General features: G+C 33.6%; 1 protein-coding gene across 1 annotated transcript in view; it reads left to right on the top strand.

The window, feature by feature from the left end:
* The window catches only part of LOC101868186 (adhesion G protein-coupled receptor A3), a 279,070-nt gene that overhangs the window by 155,050 nt on the left and 111,779 nt on the right, over window positions 1-12,241 (top strand). The window contains exon 12 of the mRNA XM_005144065.3: window positions 1,185-1,400. Within this exon, the coding sequence (XP_005144122.1) occupies window positions 1,185-1,400 (216 nt within the window). The remainder of the gene's footprint in view (window positions 1-1,184; window positions 1,401-12,241) is intronic.

Here is a 12,241-nt window from a genome sequence, read left to right as displayed (position 1 = left end):
ATGTATATTACTTTTATATAAAAAGTATAAAAATATACTCAAAGCTTCTGGATTTTTGTCTAATTTTGTCAAAAAAAGTAAAATTGCTTCAGTAGTTTCATTTTGGACACATGCAGAATCATCAGTGACTGGAGAAGGTGCATTTGAAAACCATTTCATAAGTTCAAAAGGGGACCAGCAAGTGATGCACTGTGTTTCATGCTGAATTGAATTTGTGCTGGTACTGTGATTTCTACACAGTTAGGCTACTGTCTATCCTGCCCTTCTTTCTTTTATGCAAAACATTTTCTTTAGATTAGTTTGTTAATATAAATGAATGTGATTTTCTTCGGTGAAGTCATTTCTTGTCAGCCAGATGCTCCGAATTCTGTAGGATTCACACCAGGTTTTACCAACTGGATTTAAGGTACTTGCGTTGCTAGCTTGGATAACAAAAGCAAATTACAATGATATTAAACTACCACATTTGTACATTCAACATTCTGATAAACCTGCTAGTTTGTGGCTTAACTCCATTGTCTCTACATTGCAATCAACATGGAAAATGCATACACTCACAGGTCACTAAACAATATATGCCTGGAAGCAGAAACTATAGTCCAGTCAGTGTGGTGCCAGTCTAAATTAGTCATCCTGATTATGACATGGGCTATATATCTCATGCATAAGACTGTGCTGAAATCAATATACAAGTTTAAGGATAGAGAGGCTTATCTCTGCACTATGCACCAGTCTCCGGTTAGACACATCACCTCACTAAAGGGTTAGGCCAAAGACCTATATTGTGTACTTGTACTGAGCCATGTAGTCATGTTCAATACTCTTAATAGAACAATGACAAAAAACAGTTCATCCATCAAATAGCTAAGTGGCTTTCTGTTTAATTTCTGGGGTACAAACCACATCCTTGTTAATTTTTAAAATAATTCCTGTAATTTTATTGCTTAAAATCAAGATTGATTCCGTTGAAGCTATGACACATTTGCAGAACTGATATAATAGCTGACAAACACGTTCCTAAAAACATTCAAGCAAACCCACTATGTCATTGTAGAATTCTAGATCAGTTTCTTAGATAAATTCCATTTTTTTTGGAAGTGCATGCATGCACAATTAGTTCATGTATAATAATGCAATTACACTTGTTGAGTTAGAAGCATATCTGCTTCTCAATGTTTTTACAGGTATCTTCTAATATTGCTCTGGAGGCCTTTATGATCAAGCCATCTAGTTTCACAGGAATGACTTGCACTGCCTTCCAGAAAATATCTGCAAATTCCGACAAGTCAGTGGTGCACGATTTGGGAAGCTGGGAAGCAAATCACCATCCTGATCAACATTTGAATTTCAAGTGCAACACTGGCAATTTGAATAGTTCTTTGATGAATTCTTCTACCAGGGTAAGTCAGTACACTCGTGAATATAACTTAGCTATTTCAGTGTGTTTTCATCAGAATACTGATTTGGAAAACATTATATTTTATGTGTTGTTAGCATTGTAAACTGATTAATAATCTCAACATGCAAGTGGCCTCGAACTGGTGTATTGGGTGTAGCATGTTGTGCTAATGGATATTCCATTAACATAATCAGGTGGAATGCAAAATTTAAATAGAAATGAGTAAATGTCTTGTTTTTTCTACTTTTCTATCTCTGGGTCCAATTCTGCAAACTTTTCTATGTGTAAGCATACTCTTTAAAGTAATTTGGAAATATTTTAGTGAGGTATTCTCAGGGGATTTGACATTGCAATTACCTGTACTTCCACAGAATAATATTACATTCTCTAACTTCTGAACTTTATACGGAGGAAGAATGTTACATTGGAGTTTCTGAGTAGTAGCTGAAGAGAAGCAATAATAAATAAGCCTTTTAATAGAATGCACTGTTATTATCAAATAATGAAGTGGAACAATTAAATTTTGAACTAGCAGGAAATGAAATTTTGCATTTGGCTGAGCGTGTTATTAAATTTAAGTATTGCAGAGTTGAATTTTTATTATCCTTCAGCTGAATCTTACTTTAATAGACTTATTTCTTGGAATACTTACTATGACAAAATGATGCTTTTCTGGACAATATTAGTTGTTTACTGAATTTGAAAGTAGTTTAATTGAAGTTATTTTCTCTTTGGTGCATTTTAATCTTCTTTATGGACTGTGCAGACAGTGATACAGTACTTTGTGCTCTCAGGATCTTCTGGTACAAGGGAGTCATCTTAGTAAGGAAAGAATAGATTAAATTTATTTCCTGCAATGAAGTTAATTTCTTCTGTGGATCCTGTTAATATGTCTATCTACAGAAAAGAGGAAGTTGTCTCTGAAAAGAGTTTGAGATCCGTAAGATGAAATCCAAATGTCAGATATCTAAAAGATACAAGATTTCAGCAGGAGGCAACCCTGGAACACTCTGCAATGTATGGAATAGTATTATCAATAGAAATATACATGGTATTACATTATTTGGAAATTTTTCTTTATCATCTCTACCAATATGTTTGATATTACTCCAGAAACTGAGTACCAACATTTCTAGTAAATGAATGTCTTGAAAGTTTGATGGTCAAGGTGTGTCCCTCTTCTTATTTGATGTCCCTTTCTAAAATGTTGGCAGAATGTCATGATACAAAGATCTCAGTAAAATCTTTCCTAATGTGTTTTGAACCCAGCTGACTTTATACAACATACAGAAAGCAAACTCCACTGATTGCACAAAGAAAGAAGCTAGGAGAAAGAAAGTAAACTTGGTACCATGCAAAGCAATTTTGAAGCATGTGGTATATATTGTGACAGAAATTACTTATTTAGGTGGATCAATAGTTGCCACCTGTGTATGAATTTGTAAATATAACAGTGCAATATAGGAGATCATAGATTCAGCTGTTAGTTTCATGGCTTTAGGTTTTAACACTAAGGTCTACTCAGGTTTTAAATGACCTGTGAATAAACAGACTAAATATATTCTTTGAATTTAATCCTAAAAAGCAAGATATTTCATTCATTGTTGTGAAATTATTGAAACTTAGGCTAAGCACTCCTTGAATTCATTCTGAAATTAGTTGCATTTCTTCATTGTTAATAGAATGGTCTATAAAATCATAATGGATAACAGAAAATGGGATTATTTATCATCATCCACTAGCAAAATTATTTCTGAATTTACTCAATAGAGGAAAACAGTAAACCTGACTGTGCTATGCAAAGTCAGGAAAATAAAGAAGTTGCGATGGAGTTGGGAGTTGCTTGTTTTGGTTATCAATTTTTAGTCATTGTATTTTAAGGTAATGCTTGTTATTATGTCTGACTCTTTAGAACTTCATCTTAAATGCTGAGAATATTATTAGAATCTTCCTCAATTTAGCATAGGAGTAATCATAATAAAAAAAAAAAATCTGATTGAAATCAGTAAATACAAATGGCAATTACAAATCTAATTTATTTAATGCAAATGTGATTTTTTTCCTTAAAAAGCTCATCAAAAGAGAATATTGTATATTTTTGTGCTAAATATTGTAACCCTCTGCAAATGTGTAATGTTGTAAATCATCTGCTCAGTAAGCATAAACAATTCTTTGCGCCATCTGTCTGTCGCTAACCAATTGCACTATAAATTTAAAAAGTGAATACTCCGGGAACAATTTGTGAGCATTTGGTGGGAGAAGACTGAAATAGATGATCATAAACTATATTAGTAATACAATCAAAGCTTTTCTAGTTTATCCATAGTCATACTTCCTGACTATAGTAGGAAATCAACACAAATTTCATCAGTGGCTGTCTGTATGTAATTTAAACTGATCTGGATTGTGGGACAGGGAGCCCCCAAAAGGGGAAGAAATGTAAAAAATACAATAAATTAGTAAAAAAAAGGAAGTTAAAAATAACTGTTGAAAATTAAATAATTTTAAAGCATTTGAAAGAGATCCACCATTCAGAGAAGTTCAGGATATAACTGTTTAAAATATGCCTAAATCTACTCATGGTTCAAATACATAGTAGGCCTTTTATAGACTAACTTGCAGTGTTTCCAAATACCTTAAAGCAAAAAGAACGATGAAGACCCAATGCATGTACTAGAGGGGGCAGCACCTGAACAAGAGTTATTAACACGATCAGAGGAAGTTTGATACACAAATTTTTATCTTTAAATCTAATTCTGACTGTAGTCAGTAATCAATCTGAAAAGTCAAAAAGAATCACTTATTGTTATAGCAGATCAGAAGTTTCTCCTGATTGGATTTAGACCCTGATGACTTCTCTTAGATTCCATTTAGGTTCTGCTGTTAGTAGTAGGGAGCTTTTGCTGCCTGACTGGACTCTAGTGTGTGAAAAAAAAAATGGCTTAGATATATTTTCCTAGGTTTTCATGTAGTGGCTTGTATTTTGATACAGTAGTTGTTTTCATATCTGTTTAGGTAGGCTTAAGGGCATCTTCCCAGCCTGCTACTCCAGACTGAGATCATGCACAGAAATGCTCCCAACGCACGATTCTCTCCCATATCTTGGCTGTGGTCTTAAGGATACCACAATAACGACACACCAAGGCTACTCTCTATAATGTTTGAACTTGCACACTGAGAACAGCATATGAAATTTTAGTGCCATTCAGTATGAATCCAGTGTCTGGTTCCCCTTTGATATCATACCTGAAACATACTTTGAACCTAAACTCCGTTCAAGCCTGATCCTGTAACCTATCTCCAATGTACAAAGGTAATCAGTTATACAATTGACCCTTTCTCTGACTCACTAAAATTGCTTCAACATAAAACAAATTTTTAAACAGCATGTACTATCAAAATCAAATATGTAGTTTGTAAGGGACTGTAGATTCAGTATTCAGGCTTGGACTTCAAGGTAGGTATTATTTCATTAAGATAATTTACAGTTTCAGCTTCACTGAAAACTCTTTTCAAATAAAAAGGGTTTTCTTCTCTTTAATTATTCTTCTGACACAGGAATGAATTGCCAAAATAAGTTTCAAAATTTCAGTCATCTATATTTTTGCGTGTAATCTCTGACTTCTGAAATTTTAATTCCTCCTCATATTCTCCATGTATTCCATTTATCTTTACAATTGTATTTATTTCCTATATGATCTGAGTCAGACTGACCTTTTCATTTGTCAGGTTATATTACAGGTAATGTCCATGTGATAAAATGTTAGAAGTTAAAATGGTACTGTGGTTGGCACAGACATGCTAACCACAAAAATTCTAAAATGCTTTAGCAAAATCTTATGATTACTTGCTTATACCATTTTGAGATATTATACAATTTTAGAAACATTCTTGTCTCAGATACTTACTGGAAATATACAATCAGTATGTAATAAAGGTTTTTTTATTGCATAAAATAAATTTTGACTGTCAAACCATACAAATAATGTATAAATAACAGTAAATCCATATATAAAAATTCACAAGAGTACAGAAATTAATTTAATGCAAAGATTTCCACCAAGTGACAAGGCATTTGGGGAAGGATAAAGCACAGAATTTAAGAAAAGAGAGAGGAACTGTGAAGGAGAAAGTTTGAAGCTGCAGAAAATAGATCTCAGAACGAAAGTGCCCTTCCTACAATCCACTTTATGTCAAATGTTCAGGACCTCTATAGATAATTAATTATATCCATTTGGAAGCTGCTTAGTAGAGTGTGCAATAATTAACTTTCTCATTAATGCAAAAGCTAATTCTTATAAAAATAATAATTACAATTTAAGCCAGAGTGTAAGAAGTACAGTTACCAAGCTGTAGGGTTCCAGAAATTATTTCCTACAGTACTTCTGCAAAACCAATTAGTTTTGACTAAGGTTTGAGCAATACTTTGTCCTCTGTCGGTGAAACAAACGCAACAACAGCATTTAAAACTTCTCTTCTAGCTCTTTAGATGATAGATTCTCATTAATAGAGACCTTTATTTTGCACTGGCAACTTGTAATGATATGTATATTCTAATCACCTGTGAACGTGGTTGTGAAAAGTACTTTTGTTCAAGCATGTGCTTATTGTTACTGATTTTACTGAGTTGCTTACCCATTTAAGATACATTTTTACAAGTTCAGGGTGTATGTGTAGAGAATGTTTCAAGGCAATAAGTTCAGCTAAGGAAATCAAGAATTCAAAGTAATGCTTAGAATTTGTGAACTCAGTTAAAATGTGATACAAAACAAAAAGACTTCCTGAAACTTGCACAGGACATGGCTATCTATTTTTTTTATTAATTTTGCTGGTCCAGTCTATTAGACTAACTGTTCCCAAGCCCAGATCTTTTTTCATTCTTTTATACATTAAAAAATTGCACAATTGTTTCTCAGTCTTCTGTTGAGAAGCTTTACACTGAAATTTTTCATAACCACATACACTCTATTATCAGAATACCAGCAAACACACCCAACAAAATACTGCCATACATGTATGCCACAGTATATCAGCAGGTTAATTTGGTATTTTATATTTTTGCATTTATTTATTTCTAGAGTGTAGTAACTAGTAAGTTTATAAGCATCGTAAATATAGCATGAATTATGTTGGTATCTTCATTTCCATCATGATTTCCTCTAATTCCCCAGCACACACTGCTTCTTAGAGAGTATTACAACACATTCCTCATCATTTCTTTCTCTGTGGGTAGGTTGTTGGCACTGTCACAAGGGGATTTCTTATTTGATGTAGGGATTTTATTATAATTTTATCTGCTCCATCCCTTTCTATTTATTCTACATGGTTTTTATCTTTAAAATACAGTTTTAAATTTTACCTGATATTGGATTTTATTGTGATTTAGAATCTATGCAGACATATAATATCTGTTTATTCAATATTCGGAATAATCACTTTCAATATATTTTTTTACATTTAAAAATATTTGTTTTATATTCTTCATTCTTAGACATGACATGTAGGAGGTGTAGACAAGTAGCTGTTGGTATCAATACAACCAGTGAGTCCTTGTTTTACAATGAAATTGAAATTAAGTAAAAGCATTTAGTATGAAGAAAAGATCTGAGAGGAATTTCCATTTATATTGAATTACAGCAATGTGAGATATAAACTAGTATTTTCTGTGCAGGCATTAATTTCCTCACAGGTGTGTTTGGATTGTAGACTGGGTGCTAGCTATGAAAAAGCTGAAATGTCTGCTGTTCAGTTGATTAAATGGGTTTCATTTCAAAACCAAAGCTAGATAAGACAAACTGCCTCTCTCTTTCTTCCAGAAAGCTCAAATCACACATTTATATATTTATATTTCTTACTACTATTCCATCTCAAACAGTATCTTTATATATTTATGCCTATGACAACTTTTAATATTTGTAGTTTGGTATTCTGTGTTAAATGTACCTTCTTTCTCTGCACATGCTTCATGGTCTTTTATAATGTGGATACCTTTCCTGCTCTTGCAGATCTTTCTCAATATTGTGAAAATGAAACAGTGCCAAAATACTATTCATACTTGTGGGATAAGTGTCAATTATGTTAGGTATGCAGAAGGGTTTATACAATTCGTATATTTGCTTAACATGTTTTAACATATAAACATTAATGTAAATTACTTTTTTTGAATGTAGGAAAAATGTGTCACTTTTTTGTTTCATAGATGCTTAGAGCAAAATTTAAAATGTTTAATTACAAGCTCATTTCCCTTCTTTTTTTTATCATGCCCATTGCCACTTGTCTTTTAGCAGATAAGCTTATTCTGCAGAGAATATTAACCACTTGGAAGTGTTTTCTAAATTTCATTGTTTACGGTATTGAAATTTCAGAGACATGTTTAAAGCTTAAAGTTATTTAACTGGCTCTCCTTTAATGCTATGTAATTTTGATGTCTAACTTGTGTGTACGAAGAATTGAAAAGAAATCTGAATAGCTTGAAGAGAATAAATACAAGGACAAAAGGATGGTGAAAATTACCAACTTAAATTTGAAATAAAATTCTGTTATTTCAATTCACATTTACTTTCTTGTGAAGTAAGCACCTGTTCCTATACGTATGAATCATATTGATTTTATGTGTGTTGTCAGTATGTATCAGAGAGATACACTGTCACTCTCTCATCCACAATGTTTCAGTAAGACTGTTTTCTTTTGATTTTCTGCATCATTGCTTTTGTTACAGAAAAGTTCTCTTTGGGATTTCCCTAAGGGCTTTGTAAGATTAGTTTCCTTGTTATAAGCTATCAGACCTTTCATGCGCATTCTGCTGTTAAATAATAGTTCGTATACTAATTAAGATAAATCTCATAACAAAAACACATCAACTCGGTAGCAGTTAATAACACAGTACAATAGTTGTTAGAACATATTTTAAGTTAACTTAATGGTACAAAGGTAATAATGAACAAGTAGAATACTGAGTACTACTGAAATTTCCAGTTCTGCAGTGATATTTGAGGAATTGTACTTCAACTCTAATTTTCTTACTATACAAATAATCAACTTTTTTGCATTTTTTATAGAATTGTATGTAACTTGAATATTTTCAACTGCTATTTTCTGAATTCTTTCTGATGTCTGTTTTTACTGAGAAAGATTGAGTTATTCTGGAAGGAATAGTGAGCACATGGATAAGTGATATTATGCATTTATGATGCCTGTAAGCTAGCCGAGTTCGATCTGTTTTCTGAACTTAGGGTTGTCTCCTAGAAAAAGTACAAAGGGAACACTAAGCAGAAATGACTGTGAGAAGAAGGGGAAAGTAGTAGAATCAGTTTGTTGGGTTTACAGTCCTCATTCAGTCATTCTGTCCTGTGTTAAAAAGTATATTGTTAGAGGGTGTAGGAAGAGGGAAAAACTGGTGATCAGGGAAGAGAGTTGTTTGTTTATTAGTTTGGGTTTGTTTTTTTAACCCAAACAAACAAAACTTTATGACAAGACTTGTGTACTTGTGTGATTAGAAGAGTTGTCAGACTGTTCTTCATTCTTGTCTGCCATTTTAGACTGAATATCATATGTTACATTTTCAAAATAGAATGTAGATTGCATGACTACTGTCCCGTTGGGCATCTCAAACATGATTCTAAGATTCTTTGAGCCCATCTCAATGGGAAACTGTTTTTTTTTAACTGAGTGATTGTTGATATGCTGATTCATGCTCATGCTGGGAACTCTTCCTGCATTGATTTATGTATGGTTTGCATAATATGTGTTAAATATCAAGGAAAGGTTGTAAATTAGTTGAACTGCTATTGAACATTGTGCATTCAGACCTGAAAAATACAGTTGTGATCATAGCGTAACTTCCTGTCTGTGAGTTACAAAAACCTAATCTCCAAAATTTCCCAGTTCTATGTAATTCACTAGGTCTACGATATTCAGTGTTTGACTTTATTCCTAGACAGTCCTTCTAAAGTTAACTTTCTTCACAAACTTTTTTTAGGGAATAAAATTCTCATGCAGCTTTCCTTTTTTTTTCTGAGAGAACTTCATAATGAAATACAAGAGGTAGATTTCTTTAGTGAACTTGAGAAAAACAAATGATTTTAAGTGACTCTTCATCCAGGCCTTGTACTGCTTTCTTCTATTGGTATCAATGAGTAAATAAAAAGTACTTAAAAATGCTAATCAGAAGTTATGATTATACTTACAATGGCTAGAAAGATTCAGTGCTTCAGTAAAAAACTTGAATCTAATGTTATTCCAAATGTTAGTGAAAAAGTGGATAATAAGCAGAGGCACGAAGGGTCAGTCTGAAGCTCAATTTAGCCTTGTTTTCTACTGCCAGTAGAAGACTAATAGGCTAGGTGCTTTGCAGCAAAAATACAGAGAGAAAAGGAATCCCAGTAGCACTTTGATATCCATCTTTGTATGCCTTATGGATTTCCTCAACAGATGGTATCCAGAATATTGTCAATATAGGAAATTGGTTCCTTTGAGAAAAAAAATTATCTGAACTTTTGAGACATCTTAATGGATTAGTTCTTCCATTACCACGCTTGTTTTTATTTATTCAATAAATTGTATTTGTTCCTATATGTAGAAATGTAATTGCAAATGTAAAAACTGAGAACAGGGGTGATGATGATTGTTAAAAGGCCCACATCTGTTAGCATCCTAGCTGTGTGCTTGCAAATACAATATCATACGCAACCAAACTGCAGTCCTAGAGGGTTTCTGCCATTAATCCTTTTGCTGAATTTTTTCATACATCCTGTGTTCCTGTTTAAAAGTGGGGAGGGAAGGGAGGTTGACCAGTTGTTTTAGATCAAAACAAGTGGAGGCTGTGAATTATGACAGACAAGATAACACTGAATTGTATTATTTCCCAAATTTAGATTGAAGGCCCTCAGACCAAAAGTCTGATGAACCAGAACTGAAAAACACAATGGCTAATTCAATATATACAGTTCATACAGTAGATGTAACAGCTGTGACATGTATGCTTCACTGACCAGCATATGCTGCTACTCTAAAACAAAAAGAGTAAGCTTAGGACTTGACACTTAAAAACAAAACCACATTTCTGTGACATTATATTACAGAAAGCCCTCTATTTCATAAGCTTACTTTGATCAGTGCTGTATAAAGTGTCTAACAAATTTAAAACTCTTACTAGTCTATCAAAATTGCATATAATTATGAAACTCATTGAACTGAAGTTATTTACAGCAGTTTTGTGTTCTTCAGTCTTTATCTCTGCACTTCTGATGATAGCAGTCATCTACAGAAATGACACAGAACATAAATATGCCATTTAAGTGGTACTCTTAATTGTGTACATTCTTAATTTTCACATAAAATAGAATTACATGTGCATTCCAAACTATTTTAACAGCTCCTGTTCACCAGAACAATGGTTTTCAGTCTCTGTAGGCTTTCAGTGTACTTGACTGCTTTTCCATCTGTATTTTAATCCTTCGTTTTCAGAAATTTCATGTCTGATTGAAGTGAAGTCCATAGTAAGTAAATGTCTAACGGGATTATATGTCAGATTGTATGTAGTGTGTTTGAAATAAAGTACATCTTACCCTTAGAGTTTAGTTTAACTCTGTCAAATAACAAATCAAATCAAATGGCAGACTCAAGCTTCAGCATTTCAGTTTTCCTCCACTGTGCAATTGCTAGAGTTTCTTTAAGGAAGGGACTTTCAAAGAGGATCAGACTCACTGAGTACCTTTTACTGCAGTGGTTCTCAGTGTTTTGTTTTTTGGGGTTTCATTAGAGTGAAACATCATTCTAGGTGTAATCGAAAACTAGCAGTGAATGTTAGAATCTATTGATAGCTGATTATCTGCAGTAAATATTTAGAAAACCTGTTGCTATACTGTTGTGGCCTGATTTGCCATTTTATAATCCCAATGGAATCACTGCACTGAAAAAGGAATTTATATTTATATTAGCGAATTCCTGGAAATATCTACCCAGTTTGTTATCACTTAAAAAAACAAACAAGAGACACAAATGTAGAGTGACTAGGGAACTATCTTAATTTTTAAACTCTAAAATGTTATCTTTTTCTCTTAGCATTAGGCTCAGAGATGCATTGATATATGGCAAACTTAAGTCATCGGTGAAAGCAAGATAATTCAGTAAGTACTGAGACACTAAGCATGACCTTGTAACCAATGGCTTCACTTGATTATCTGCTCATTCTTGATAGGTGGTAATGTATTTGTTCAGGCTTATGCTATTCCCAGTTGCTTGTGTAGTAGACAAGCCCTGACAATCCTGCTTCTTCTAAAACGGTGTTACTACTAGGAAGATTAAGGTGATGATTATGTTCTTTCCAATATGTCTTCTGTTATCAGGAATGTATACACAGTTGATACTAGCTACCCTGTATTTGCTAATTTTCTAGTACTCTTTAAAGTGATGCAGTAGTAAAATTGGTTGGCCTTATCATAGAATCATGGAATGATTTGAGTTAGAAGGAACCTTAAAGACCCAGCCAGATCCAGAACCATCTAGATCTAGCCCATCTGCCATGGACAGGGACATCTTCCTGTAGACCAGGTTGCTTAAAGCCCCCTGCTGGCCTTGAGCACGTCCAGGGGCAGTCACAACTCTGGGCAACTTGTTCCAGTGCCACACCACCCTTGTAGTAAAGAAAATTCCTCCTTTTCCAATAATGGGATGAAGTTATGCATGCCCAGCAACATCATGGATGGAGCTGTGCTCAGCCATGCCAGGGAAAGAAATAGTGGAGACCTTGGACATGGACTGCTTATGCCAAGGGCCCAAGTGAGGTGAAGTCTGTGTAAACTGGAACCATTTGATCAGAAGGCACCAAGACACAAGTTGTGT

The sequence above is a fragment of the Melopsittacus undulatus genome, chromosome 4, assembly GCF_012275295.1.
Source record: "Melopsittacus undulatus isolate bMelUnd1 chromosome 4, bMelUnd1.mat.Z, whole genome shotgun sequence".
NCBI classification, from domain to species: Eukaryota; Metazoa; Chordata; class Aves; order Psittaciformes; family Psittaculidae; genus Melopsittacus; species Melopsittacus undulatus.
The sequence above is the reverse complement of the archived record's forward strand: the minus strand, read 5'-3'. Positions and strand labels throughout refer to the sequence as shown.